This window comes from Penicillium expansum (assembly GCF_000769745.1).
Source record: "Penicillium expansum strain MD-8 chromosome Unknown contig177, whole genome shotgun sequence".
In the NCBI taxonomy this organism is placed as follows: Eukaryota; Fungi; Ascomycota; class Eurotiomycetes; order Eurotiales; family Aspergillaceae; genus Penicillium; species Penicillium expansum.
The window spans coordinates 16255-30292 of record NW_015971244.1 but is presented as its reverse complement, the minus strand read 5'-3'; the positions used below and the strand labels follow the sequence as shown (position 1 = coordinate 30292).

At 49.2% G+C, this 14038-nt stretch overlaps 6 protein-coding genes across 6 annotated transcripts; 2 read left to right on the top strand and 4 right to left on the bottom strand.

Annotated features, from left to right (window-relative positions):
* Window positions 1–12: 12 nt before the first annotated feature.
* On the top strand, window positions 13–1351 carry cdpNPT (putative dimethylallyl tryptophan synthase; the record flags this gene model as incomplete). Its single annotated transcript, XM_016742777.1, has 2 exons — window positions 13–1187; window positions 1252–1351. The coding sequence occupies 2 exons, from the start codon at window positions 13–15 to the stop codon at window positions 1349–1351; spliced, it is 1275 nt and encodes a 424-aa protein (XP_016600775.1).
* A 400-nt stretch (window positions 1352–1751) lies between these two features.
* PEX2_055020 (uncharacterized protein) lies at window positions 1752–2279 on the bottom strand (the record flags this gene model as incomplete). Its single annotated transcript, XM_016742776.1, has 3 exons — window positions 1752–1797; window positions 1915–2011; window positions 2069–2279. 3 exons carry the CDS (start codon window positions 2277–2279, stop codon window positions 1752–1754), a joined length of 354 nt encoding a protein of 117 aa, XP_016600774.1.
* A 97-nt stretch (window positions 2280–2376) lies between these two features.
* Window positions 2377–2652, bottom strand: PEX2_055010 (uncharacterized protein; the record flags this gene model as incomplete). Its single annotated transcript, XM_016742775.1, has 1 exon — window positions 2377–2652. One exon carries the CDS (start codon window positions 2650–2652, stop codon window positions 2377–2379), a length of 276 nt encoding a protein of 91 aa, XP_016600773.1.
* A 1407-nt stretch (window positions 2653–4059) lies between these two features.
* PEX2_055000 (cytochrome P450) lies at window positions 4060–5445 on the bottom strand (the record flags this gene model as incomplete). Its single annotated transcript, XM_016742774.1, has 2 exons — window positions 4060–5290; window positions 5360–5445. The coding sequence occupies 2 exons, from the start codon at window positions 5443–5445 to the stop codon at window positions 4060–4062; spliced, it is 1317 nt and encodes a 438-aa protein (XP_016600772.1).
* Window positions 5446–5524: 79 nt separating this feature from the next.
* Window positions 5525–5704, bottom strand: PEX2_054990 (uncharacterized protein; the record flags this gene model as incomplete). The annotated part of the gene is made up of 1 exon (XM_016742773.1): window positions 5525–5704. The coding sequence occupies one exon, from the start codon at window positions 5702–5704 to the stop codon at window positions 5525–5527; it is 180 nt and encodes a 59-aa protein (XP_016600771.1).
* A 543-nt stretch (window positions 5705–6247) lies between these two features.
* PEX2_054980 (non-ribosomal peptide synthetase) lies at window positions 6248–13463 on the top strand (the record flags this gene model as incomplete). Its single annotated transcript, XM_016742772.1, has 3 exons — window positions 6248–6622; window positions 6676–13227; window positions 13284–13463. 3 exons carry the CDS (start codon window positions 6248–6250, stop codon window positions 13461–13463), a joined length of 7107 nt encoding a protein of 2368 aa, XP_016600770.1.
* Between the last annotated feature and the right edge of the window lie 575 nt (window positions 13464–14038).

The following is a 14038-nucleotide window of genomic DNA, read 5'->3' as shown; positions in this document are numbered from 1 at the left end:
CACCGTACCACAATGACAGTCGCTTCAACTCCTCAGGCTCTCAATGCCTCTGTGCCAGCGGTCGCACAAGAGGCAGACATGCCGCATCGCACGCTCAGCAAGTCGATGACCTTTGCCAATCTGGATCAACACCAATATTGGCATGCGGTCGGTCCAATGCTGGGGAGAATGCTCTCCAATGGCAACTACAGCATCCATCAGCAATATGAATATCTATGTCTCTTCGCTCATGTCATAATCCCAAAATTGGGACCATTCCCGGGAGGCAGAGACATATACAAATGTCTGCTTGGAGGCACCGGCTCCGTGGAGCTCAGTCAGAATGTTCAGAAATTGGGTCTGACTGCACGGGTTGCGTTCGAGCCTACAAGCTACATTGCCAGCACTGGAGTCGACCCGCTCAACCGACACACGGTACACGCTACGCTAGCTGAGTTAAGGGCTATTGGATCTGCTACCGTCGACATGGAGCTGCATCAAATGCTCGTCAACGAGCTGACTTTGACGGACTGCGAGGAAAAGCTCATGTCCCCAGAAGAAATCTCGGGAACCGCGTGGAAGACGCAAATCCTGCTTGCTTTGGATTTGGGACAGACTGGTATCACGGTCAAGGAGTACTTCTACCCGGCACTTAAGGCTTCCGTGATAGGACAAAGTGTGGCTAAGTTGTGTTTTTCTGCTATTCGGAAAGTGGACAAGCAAGGAGTTTTCGAACCCTCGAGCAAGGTCATTGAGGCCTATATGCAAACCCAGAGCCAAACAGACCTCTACTTTTTGTCCTGTGATCTGGTCGATCCAGCCGAAACTCGGATCAAGCTGTACCTGATGGAGCTAGACATGAGGTTGGAAAAGGTCGAGGAGCATTGGACAATGGGCGGCAAGCTCAACGACGAAGAGACCTTGCTTGGACTGAAAATGCTGCGGGAGCTGTGGGTAGACTTTGGGATTATCGAAGGCATGCGGAAAGAGCCGGAGAGACCATCACTGCCTGGAGATCCTGACACCATTGTTCCATTCATCATGAACTACGAGATGAATCCCGGCGAGGCATTGCCCAAGCCTAAATTCTACTTCCCCTTGGTCGGCATTTCTGAGCTGAAAATTGCCAACGTGCTCGCAGCGTTTTTCGAACGCTACGATATGCCTGAGCAAGCGGCAGTTTATCACGATAATCTGCAGACATACTAGTAAGTCCCTTCTCTAGACAGATATGCGCAATATTTCTTGCTGACCTGACTCGTGTGATACCAGCCCCAGCAAGGACTTAGCTGTCGCAACAGACCATCAGGCATGGCTATCCTTTTCATACGGTAAGAAGAAAGGACCATACCTCACCATGTACTATCACTAGCAGCTTCATACACATAGTTTGGCTTTGATAGTGGTTGATGAGAGACATGAATGGATCGGTGGACAACTTGTTTGTACGTAGCTTAGGATATTTGGATCAGCCACCAGGAAACAATGTATGATGTCCTACGACGGTACGCTTTGCTTTTAGATTCTAATTTTCAAACACGCAAGAACTATGCAAATATCAAAATCTACTCCCTTTCCCCCTTTACGTGTCCAAGGTGATTAATATGGTGAAGGACGGTGTCTCCGAACATTTTAGAGCCATGTTTGGAGCGATAGCATGAAGACATTCAATTCAAAGGATATATTTTAGCAAGCATTAGTCTAAACTTATGCGTTCTATAAAGAGAGATTCAGTCTATATGATCTTTCTATCGAAAATGTCAAAATGTGCATCAAGCTTCCACGCGCTTCTTGCAATCCTCCACCACCTGATACTTGCTGTGCGATGGAATATTCGGTGATCAATGACCTGTGTTATTTTGAAACACTCTCATCGCATTGTGGCCGCGTTTGCTAGTTGCCAAAGTCCAGCCTAGGCCTCCTTTCGTTACGTACCGTCGCATCCGGTCCTGCATGCCTGCCTCCTCCAAGACCCATTTGCTCTCGGGATCACCTGCGAGCAAGATGGCACTGAAACAAGTCCGGAACTCAGCTACTCCAGATAGTTGGGGAGCGACTTAGTGTCTCAGCACATAATCTTATGTCTTACTATGCACGCCATTCGCGCCAACGACGCAGTCAGCTGCGCTCCGCTGCTCGCCATCGATAATCACGCCAGTTTGATCATCGTCCTCCCAATATTCCGTGATAGCCGAGTCAAATGGCAAATCGACGCCCAGAGACCTGGCTTGTTCGTATAATCCATGGAGCAATGTTCCACGGTGGATATTCACACCCTCTCCCAATTCATACCCATCCATGGAATCAGGCGTACAGTCTTCCCGCAAGGTCTAGAGTCTCCATAGCAGCCACGTCGTCGGACTCATAGACCAGCTGACGCAGAACTTTGCTGTTGTTCTAACCTTGTACCACCTTTGTCGCATTACTTCCCAAGGCAATGCTATGTCCTGCTCCAGCCAATAAACAACCCTGACCATTCAAGCTGACATCACAGAGCTTTGCCAGTACTGTAACCCGTGGACTTCTCTCAAGGCTAACTACCACGTGTCCTTTGTAATAGCACTCAATGGCCGCGACCGGACCAGCAATCCCGAGCCCGATGATAATTACTTGGACTTTACTGGACCCGGGTACCGCAACTCCTTTGGGGCCAACGCCGTGTGTGACAGTCATCGTAGCGCGCCTAGTTGTAGTGCTAGCTTTGTGGCTCACAATAATTTGTACAACAAGCCCGAGACAATCTCTCTTTATGGCCACTTGGCCGTCGATCCTCAATACAAAGGCTGGTACTATACTACATACCACCTGCCATTTTGAGCGAGATGGAGAGCTCACCCTAATTCGCTCTACCTGTGTTTGTCATGAATATATGTAACTTGCTTCATGCATCAACTATCATGTTCCGATCACACCATACATACAGTGTGTCGATGTGCTGTTCGTTGCAGGTGTTATTGAAACTAACCACTGGCACCCTACCACACCACTGAAGAAGGTAGTATGTATTATCAATCTCTACAAACTGTCACCTATAATCTACAAGTGAGTCCCAAGCAAGGGGGCCTGAAACATGCTGCAATACCCCGGGAATAGCTTTCAGCTGGGTTTCAATTAAACTTACTTAGGGGAAAGTCTAAAGCCAAGAATGGCTCGGAACTACTTGCCGTTGATTACAAGGCGCATGTATGATGCATGGTTGCATACAATTTACAATATAATGTGAGCTAGCAATGCAAGAACATGTTATAATTTCCATGCAGCCAAACGTGTGGGGCCGGAGATGGATCGGGCGCGCGACGGGTGATACGGCGTATACGGATAGGGCGTGATGCAGGGGATTTGCCACGACGATCCTAGGTACTCCGTATATGCACTGGAAAAATCCATCCGCATGATCAGACGCTACGTCGTGTCTGATGTCTGTCTTCCTTGACAGGTGCATTTCAATCAGCCTCAAGGACGTGGAGAAAATATCCGTGAATGTGGATCCGCGAAAAACTCTGCTTGGTTTCTTATCCGTTGATTGGCCGACAGTTAGTTTAGATCAAATCATTCTCCACTGATGGTTGCAGGGATCATGCAGACTTAAAGCGTAGAAGGGACCTCGGGAATAATAGCACATGAACTATCGATTACCTATCTCGGATTGTCTTTGACGATCTTGAACTGTCATTTGATTTCCCATTTCACTATACGGAGTACTCCGTAGGTACCTTCCAATTATTATACCCGGCTTTTTGTGTATAGGATCGCCGGTGCATGAACGAGACCGAGATTCGGCCGCCTGTAGGCTCCGTCGAAGTCTCATGGTTCAAGCATCACCTAGTTGGTCAAAGCCAGTGACATGTCGAATATTGAGACATACAAACCTGGCAAGGCACTGGTTTTTAATTCTGTCCATTGAACTAGTATCTACATTTGAATCCCATTGCCTCGAAGCGTACATGATCAGTGAAAGTCAGTGACAATATTCCCAGTTGGGACGCAAAAGTATGGGAAATATTAATTCAAACGATCAATCCATGTATTTTGAATAGCCAAACTAATCCAAGCCTCCTCAAATGAAAAGAATAAAATGTACTATAGCGCTTCCAAGATAATCTCCTGCTCAGCAACCTTAAACCACGCCTCGCCTCGTTTCTGGGCATCCTCCTCATTCACAGCAGACTTTCCAGAGGATTTCAACTCATAATTCTCAACCGTGTACGCAACTAACACCTTGAGGATGGTGTCTGCTAATGCCTGTGCAATACACTGGCGGGGCCCAAAGCCAAAACGCCAGAAGCGATACCGAAAACTGGCCCTGGATTCCTCCAGGAACCGCTGGGGACGGAAGGTCATTTTATCAGAGCCCCATGCATCATCCCATATATTCAACGCATTAGTGTCAACCACCATAAAGGTGCCAGCGGGAATGCGGTATCCACCCACGTCACGGTCAGTGGGCATTGATTGCGCGTAGGTGTAGTTGGTGACTGGCTTCAACCTTGCGGATTCGTTGATGCAGCTCGCCAGCAGAGTTGAATTACTGGCAATGTATTTGACCCATGACTCTGGAGTTTCGTCAGATCGGGTTTGTGTGATTTCGTTTCTTAGCTCGGACTGTAAACCGGCATTCTCGGCAAGAAACTGTGGGATCCAGGAGAAGCTGCCAATTGTCACATCAATATTGGCAAACAGCGCTTCGTCCAATGTGTGCATCAGCTCAGTTGGTGTAATCTGACCTTGCTCGACTGCTCTATACAGGGTAACAATAGCACAAGCAGAGGAATCGTCACGGTTCTTTGCATATTGATACGCTTTCCGATTGAAATTAGCCCAGCGAGTGTGGAAGACGTGTAGCTTGTTCCTTATGGCCGGGTAAAATATCTTGCTGATGGAGAAGAGTGACAACCCGCCCTTAAAGGCATATTGAAACACATCGGTGCGCAGATCAGTGATGAGCAAGAGTTCCTCTGTCATCTCCGGGGACAAGTTTCCATATAAGAGGTCACTAATGACCCAGAAGGGCAGAAGCTTGAGGTCCTCGGCGGGCTTGATTCGCAGTGTCTTGCCGCCTTCATACTCTTTGTATAACTCAGAAAAATGGCGAGAAATACGGGACTGAACAAAGGGAACATATGTAGTGGGCTTCTGGGTAAATGGGGGCGAAACCACAGCATGGACCTTTTTCCAATGTGCTTGACTAATAAGTCCGACACCATCGCCGACTAGATCGCCCATCACCCATCCACCATTCAGGTTTGAAGCCTTGTAGTGGTTGCCAGAGTCTTTAAAGACCGTCTTGATCTCATCCGCTCGGGTCAGAATGCTGTACTTTCGTTTAGCCCGGGCAGTTCATCTTAGGAGTGGGAACTTACATTTCTGGAGTGAGACCAACCCAGATGCGATACACTGAGCCATATTGCTCTGCCCACTGACGAGAGACATTCTCTCCCTCCAGGAACTTGAGGCTCCCCCCGCCATCTGGAAATCGGTAGGGGTAAGTGGGTATTGGGGTTGAGCCATCTGTCGAATAAATTGGGTACCACCACAGCAAAAGTCTCTACAATGATACAAAGATGACCGTCAGCAGTGTTCTATTGATGTATCTCGGGGTATTACCCACATTTATTATGTAGGAAACTACTCGATTGGACCAAGTGTTTGGTTGAAAGGCGCGCCACAAGGTGACTAGAAGTGATACAACTGCCAGCTGCAGTGCAAGAAAAACGTAACTAGACATCACGTGAAGCTGACGTTGGAAAGAAACAGAAGTAACAAATGGAGGATTTGATCTCGGAAATGACGAATTCGAATTCAATTTGTAATGAATAGCATGGCTACAATTGCCCAAATGGGTACGTCCAGTGATAGAAACGATCATATTCCGGACCCCACAAGTGCGGCTGACGTTCTAAGGCGACATCACCGAGGGGCCCGAATCTTACATGTACAAAGTGCATGTGGGTCCAATGTCAATCAGCAAGGATCGGCATGCATGGTCGCATCGCGCTGATCTAGACAAGTGCATGGTGTTGATATATGCAAGGACTAGTGGGGATGGTTGTGGGTGTAGCCACGCACTATGGATTATTGGTCGCCAGGCTGGGCTTGGCAACTATAACAACATTCTTGTTGCTGACAACCCATTCTTCGTCATTTTTAAAGGTATATCGGAGGAAATCATTTGGACAGAAGTACGGATATTCTATGTATTCATTACCCTGAAAGAACCCTCATGTCTCGGGAGGAACATTAACTTTTTGAGTACTTGTCCATCGGCGCCATGGATTCTTATCATCGTCGTCATACTATTTCCCTTCCTTTGGATAAGGAATTAGAAGCAGAGTGGACTGACAATGGGGAAGCGTTGCTCCAGCCTCGTCCTCTCAAGGCATCTTGGGCTTTGTTGCTTGCCAGGCTATCAGAAACACAAACGACAACATTTGCAGTGCTAGAAGAACTGGTAGCTTCTCCAAGGGATGCGTGTTCGAGATTAGTGGCTTCACCGCCCCATTTAGAGACCTGGGAGATATCAGACAATCCGGATAGTCTCTTGGTGGATGCAGCGAAGGAAACGCAAAGAGAGCCCCTTTCAGGCACACATGCCTCGACGGCTGTGGTCATCAAATGGCATGATGAACCAAACGGTCCGATGTCTGTAAGTAAGAGTCAATAATGTGTTCTTCACACGACATACTAATAAAGTCACAGTTGCCCTGTGAATTCAATACGATCATTGTTTTGGACTGCAGTATATCACCCGTTCAAGTATCCATGGAATACTCAAGGACATCTCTCACAGTGAACCAAGCCTGGTCACAATTAACGGCTATGGTTCACATTCTGGGGCAAATTGTTATGAGGCCAGGGCTATCCCTCCGAGGGGTAGATTTCCTGGGCTGGTATAGCTCCAGATTGATCCGGCAATGGAACAACCCGTATTCCCTCGCACGACCACAGGTGTGCATTCATACCTTGGTCCTAGAGCATTGTCAGAGCCAACCAAATGCCGAGGCCCTGTGTGCCTGGGATGGTTCCATCACATATGCAGAGCTTGATCAATTTTCACTCGCAGTCGCACTCAAGCTGCTGTCACTAGGTGTTCACCCAGAGTCAGTGGTGCCGCTCTACTTCGAAAAGTCACGCTGGACGGTGGTCGCCATGCTGGGAGTGCTGAGAGCGGGAGGTGCATTCGTGCTTCTCGATCCCTCGCACCCTATGGCTCGTCTGGCAGAGATTTGCTCGGAGGTGCAAGCAACAGTTGCCATCGCCTCAGAGTCATTGCAGGAACTAGGTCGGCATCTGGGTCCTGGAGTTATCACGGTCCTCGACGCAACCAAGAGCCAAGTTGATACAGGCAAAAGCGCCTTTAGCATATCTGTCAAGCCTTCAAACGCCGCATACGTCGCCTTTACTTCAGGGTCCACTGGAAAGCCCAAAGGGATCGTGATTGAACATCAGTGCTTCGTTGCAAATACATTGGCCCAGAGCGCAGTTCAGAATATCGATAGCCAGACACGGGCGTTTCAGTTTGCCTCCTATGGGTTTGATAGCAGCATTCTTGAGACACTCATGACTTTGGTGGCGGGTGGTTGCGTCTGTATACCCTCAGAGAAACAGAGGCTGAACGGCCTGGCAGATGCCATCCGTGGGCTACGAGCCAACTGGCTCGAGTTGACGCCATCTGTCGCACGGTTCATCAATCCTGAAGAGGTACCGGACGTGCGGTCTATCTTGCTTGTCGGTGAGCCCATGTCTCAAGACCACATCACACAATGGTCGGAGTCGGGGCAGATCCAACTCCTCAACGCATATGGCCCCGCCGAGTGCAGTGTGGTGTCCACTGTGCAGCCCCATGTGCAACTGGAAGATCCCCAAAATATCGGCCGTTCATATAGCAGTCACTGTTGGGTCGCGAACCCTCAAGATCATGATCAGCTTGAGCCCCTGGGTGCGGTGGGGGAGTTACTCATCAGCGGACCAATCGTGGCCCGAGGCTATCTCAACCAACCCCACCAGAAGTCTTTCATCTCTAACCCTCGTTGGGCGAAGCGATTCGGAATTCCTTCAGGTGAACGCGTTTACAAAACTGGAGATCTTGTGCGATATAACCTCGACGATGGCACGCTGCGATATGTTGGGCGTAAAGACCGGGAGGTGAAAATCCACGGCCAACGCGTCGACCTACAGGAAATCGAACATCATGCCTCCCAGTTTCAGAACGGAATACTTGCGGTGGCCGATGTAATTCAAGTAAATGGTAACAGCGCAGGGAAGCTCCTTGCATTGTTTATTGCTGCAGATAATGGTGGGACGCGCATGACGATGGAAAGCTTCGTTGTGCCCATGAATGACACCCTCCTCAATTTGGTGGCCGACATCAAACACTGGCTCAGTGACTGTCTACCGCCGTATATGATCCCAACCAAATATATATTCGTCAATCGCTTACCCCTCACAAGAACCGGCAAACTCGATCGACGGGCTTTGGTCGATCTTGGAGCAGCATCCAGTCACTCGCCGAGCGGACGATACCCATCACATCAGCGTGATAAAGAACCTGTCGAGCTAGACCCGGAGCTTTTCATCAAGGAAAGTATCTTGTGCTCGGTTTTCGCCGAGGTGTTGGGGTGCCTGGAAACAGACATCAATGAACAAGACGGTTTCTACGACATGGGAGGGAATTCATTAGCTGCCATAGAGCTGGTAGCCTGTTCACGCAAGCGTGGTCTGGAAATCACGGTGGCGGATGTCATCCGTCTTCAGAATCCGCGAGCGATTGCGCGATGTACTGTCGGAAGCAAAGAGGTTCGCGAGATCTCGCCATTCTCTCTTCTCGCGGATACCGACCAGAGTCTGTCCGCCGCGACCGCTCAGTGCGGCATTGACAGCGGGATGATTGAAGACGTTTACCCTTGTACCCCTCTACAAGAAGGCCTCATGCATCTTTCTATCAAGAATCCGGGAGCTTTCATGGGCACATACCAGTTCTCCTTGGCTCCTTCTACGAACCTTCATCGGATCTGGGCTGCCTGGGAACAGCTTTGGCTCGTACATCCCATCCTCCGAACACGCATCATCCAACTTCAGGATGGCCAAAAGCTTCAAGTAGTCACCAAACACAATACCTCATGCAAAGATATTTCAGCCATGTATGATGGCCAGCCCATGAACTTGGGGACTCCCCTTGCGCGTGTGACATTCCATCCTGCACAAACTTCCAGCGGATTGGACTCTGGCACATTCCTGCTGACCATGCACCACGCTCTTTTTGATGGATGGTCATATCTGCAGCTGCTCGAGGATCTTCAGGTGATTTACAGCGGTGAGAGACTGCCACCACGCCCTGCCTTCAATCATGTCATTGACTACATCTCCAAGTTGAGCATTGAGGAAGGTCACTCTTTTTGGAGTCAAGAGTTCAATGATTTCCAAGCAACAATGTTCCCTGTCTCTCCCCGGCGGCCATCTGTCGAACCGCATTGGCAAGTCAGAAGCCAGCAAATTGCCCTGACTAAGTCAGATACGAACTGGACTCTCGCCAATAAGATCAAATTAGCATGGGCTCTTGTGATCTCTTCCCAGACTCATTCAAATGATGTGGTATACGGCTTGACAGTCTCGGGCCGAAATGCCCCAGTTCCAGAGATCAATCGTATTGCCGGGCCAACTTTCGCAACATTCCCCTTCCGCACGCAGTTTGATGACGATGTATCGGTGGAAAATATGCTGATCCAAATGCGACAGCACGACGTCTCCATCATGCCATTTGAACATATTGGTCTCGAGCGTATCGCGGAGTCAAGCTCAGACGCGGCCCTAGCTTGTGGATTCCAGAATCTTCTCACCATTAGATTACAATCTCTTCAGATTACTCCGGGCGCCTTGGTTAGCTTACCGGAGAACGAAGACCATGACCTGAAATTTGCGTCGTATCCCCTGTCAATCGTGGTCCAACAGGAAGGAGAATCCCTGGAGATCAAGGCCGTCTTTAATAGTTACATTCTGGGCCCTGGCAGGGCTGAGGCCCTCTTAGAGCAGTTTGACACCTTGTTGCAACGAATTCTCCGGGAGGCCGGGGCAACAATGAAAGACCTGAGAAGTCAGCTTTCTCCCGAGTGGCAGCAATTAGCGGCGATTAACAGAAAGAGTTGTCCCCGCCTACATTGCCTACACGATATCATCCAGGGCTTCGGCGTTACCCAGCCAAATTCAGAGGCCGTCTGCGCATGGGATGGCTCGCTCACATATGAAGAACTTATCGCTTTAGCTCGGAGATTAGCAGGCCATCTCCAGTCTTTCGGGTCCGGGTCGGAACCCGGTGCAGTGATTGGGATTTGCGTGGAAAGATCAAAATGGTTCCCCGTTGCCATATTGGGCGTCATGATGTCTGGAGCTGCCATGGTTTTGTTAGAACCCAGCTTCCCCACACAGCGTTTGCAGCATATCTTGCGAGACGCTGGGGCACGAACGATGATATGCTCTTCGGTATTCCAAGAGAATTGCACGGGTTTGGTCGATGATATATTAGTTCTGACTCCCGATATCTTGACCCAAGCGGACTATGATGCTTGGACTTCGTCAAAGGTATCTCATCAAGATCCAATGTATGTTGCTTTTACATCCGGATCGACAGGTACCCCGAAGGGTGTTGTGATCGAGCATGGCATGGTATGTTCGATGCTCGAGGCACATAAGGACCTCATCGGCGCATCAATTGCCTCCAGGGGCTTGCTTTTTGCCTCGCCCGCGTTTGATATTTGCCTTGCTGAGATTGTACTTCTCCTCGGCGCGGGGGGCTGCGTCTGTGTGCCTTCCGAAACTCAACGCATGAACAGCTTGGCGAAAACGATGACAAGCATGCGAGTCAACATAGCCATGCTGACCCCTTCAGTGGCGCGAACTCTATCACCAGCCGCGGTCCCTTATCTCCAAACCCTAATCCTTGGAGGGGAGCCACCTTCAGCCTCTGATCTGGCGACCTGGGCTTCACGCGTCCGGCTGCATCAATCATATGGGCCAGCTGAGTGCGCTATGTATACGACCACCACAGCTCCATTGACTCTCACCTCCGATTTGGGCAACGTCGGGTCTTCTCCAAACGCATCTTGCTGGATTGTTGACCCAGACAACCATGATGAGCTTCAGCCTGTGGGCTCGGAAGGAGAACTTTTGATCGGCGGGCCGATTGTTGGAAGAGGGTATATCAACCGAGCCCAGGAGTCTGCAGCGGCCTTCATTCGTGATCCTATCTGGAGCGCGAATTTCCCCTTCTTGCGAGGAGGCCGACTTTACAAGACTGGAGATCTCGCTGTCTTGAATGCAGACGGGTCTTTGACTTTGGTCGGCCGAAAGGATACACAGGTGAAGCTCAATGGGCAGCGGATTGAGCTGCACGAGATTGAGCATTGTGCCGAGAGATACCAACATGGTACCGCGGTCATTGCGGAATTGATAAAGCCTGCCGGTATCCAGAGACCCAGACTTACCATGTTCGTCTATGATCCTGCCACGGTTGAAACAACTGTCGGCATCAACTCTGATTACCATGACCACCGAGAAGTGTTCTCGCCGTCCAGACAAAATCAAGCTTACCTTGAAGGTGTAAAACATCATCTCAACCAACACCTTCCACCGTATATGATACCGTCCTTTTTCCTTTCGCTATCTCGTCTGCCACTTAGCCCAAGTGGTAAGGCCGACCGCAAGACACTACGCCAGATTGCATCAAAGATGGAAAAAGAGACATTGGAGATGTATCTAGACATTCCGGTGGCAGAGAAAAGGGAGCCAGTCACAGAGCAAGAGCGATTCGTCCGTGCAAGCTTTGCCACAGCCCTGTCATTAAATGAGGAGGCCATTGGAATGGATGATAACTTCTTCGCTCTGGGCGGCGATTCCATCACTGCTATGCGGGTTCTCACCTTGTGTCGGAGAAGCAACATGGCCATCTCGATGCAGGATTTCCTCTCAAAGAACACTGTATCCTTGTTTTGCACACATGTCATTGTGGTTCAGGGCCAGACCGTTGATTCCAAACGCCAGAAACTCCCGAGTTCACAAGACTTGATTCGAGGGGGAGATCATGTCGTCCAGTCGGAGGACCTCGATTACCAACTGGATATGGTTCGAGCTCAGTTAAATTTGTTAAAATCGGATTCTATCGAGGATATCTACCCCTGCTCTGATGCCCACAGCGGTGTGTTGGAGCTCTATACGTCCAACTACACAAGCACTGCAATTTTCGAGATTACTCCCACGGGATCAGTGACCACGATGCAGGTGAGCAAAGCTTGGAGTCAACTAGTCCACCGTCATGTCGCCCTGCGAACGGTTCTCATGAAAGACCCGAAGGTTCACGCAGATTATCTCCATGTGGTCCTGGACAAGGGACCAGCTCAAATTCTTGTTCTTCCTCCCAGCAAGAATGCGCTTTTAGAATTGAAAAGTCTCGAACCAGTCCAATCATGGGGCCTGTCAGCACCACACCGGTTAATCATCAGTCAGGACCATTCTGGGGTGGTCTTCATGAGGCTGGAAATGGGATGTGCCTTGGTTGACGCGTTTTCCATGACCGTTCTACTAGAAGAGCTTTCTCTCGTCCTACTGGGTCACCCCTTGCCTGAGAAAGGCGTCTCGTATCGTCAATATCTGACCCATCTGCGCAGCCAGTCATCTGCAGAAACTCTGCAATACTGGACACAGGCGCTTTATGGAGTTTACCCTTCCCACTTGCCCAGACTCCCTGCCACGCAGTCTCCCCTACCTGAACCTCGCTCGAAGAGCCGCTGCCTGCCATCCGCGCAATCAAAGTGTCTAGACTCCTTCTGGCGCTCCAATCATCTCACCATCACCAACGTTTTCCAACTGGCATGGGCTTTAACACTCACGCACTACACCAATTCCCACGACGTGTGCTTCGGAACCATCACCTCGGGGCGTGATACCCCCCACCTTGAAGTGTGGAATATTGTTGGATCATTTTTCAACGTTCTTCCGTGTCGAATTGCGATTGATCCCACACGCACGGTGCTAGACACTCTCCGACAGAACCAGGAGGATATTCAGCGTCGAAATGACCATCAGTACTGCTCCGTGCCAGAAATAATCCGCAAATCTGGAATAAGGGGCTTAGACGATGACCAGCAGCTGTTTAACACGGTTCTCACAGTGCAGAACCCTTTCTTGACACAATCATCTCCTGCGAAAGATGGCAGCAATGAGATCGATATCAAACTCATCGATTTGGAGGATGCAACTGAGGTGAGTGTCTTTGGAACTAGAATCACGATCAAGCTAACTAATGATAATTCTTGCAGTATGACCTTTGCGTCGCTATTCTTCCCTCACCTTCCCACTTCAAGGTGGAACTACGCTACTGGTCGACCACTGTATCTGAGGAATATGCTTCGGATATTCTGGATCGCCTTTTCAACCAGCTGGAACAGATTGTCCAACATGAAACCAAGCCATTGAGTTTCATCACCAGCATTGGATGAGACACTCATATCTCACGATTACGACCCTTTCACGACCGCACCTTTGATGAAATTACACGCGTCGAGGTCATTTATATCGTTCTCTTTGTATCTAATTTTTGACACTATTCTTTGGATATTCTTACGTTTTGTACTTTCTGATACTTCCGGGTCCCGATTTAAGTTGTTACAAAAAATAGTCGGCCGCATTTGCGGCCTTCTGATGTCTTTTTAGCTAGTCTTTTTAAATGTTTTTCAAATATCATTTCATATGTATGTGAAGGCGGTAACAAAGAATCCTTTGTGCAAGAGAATATTCTATGTAGCACCTTTGGTTTAACAAAATCTACAATGATATAGAGCATGAAATACTAGATCGCCGTCCAAGCAATTCTACAAGCACTCCAAGCATCAGATTCCAAGGCAATATCATATCCTAGAATTGGTCTAAAATAATAGAAGAGAAACAACAAGAAAACAACACATAGACAGCCACCGACATTGTGGTCAATGGATGAAACGCCATTCGCACCCGTTTTCCATACCTGAACACGGTTCTAAGACTGGTTCCAACTCAAATTTTGAGGGAGCCCGTC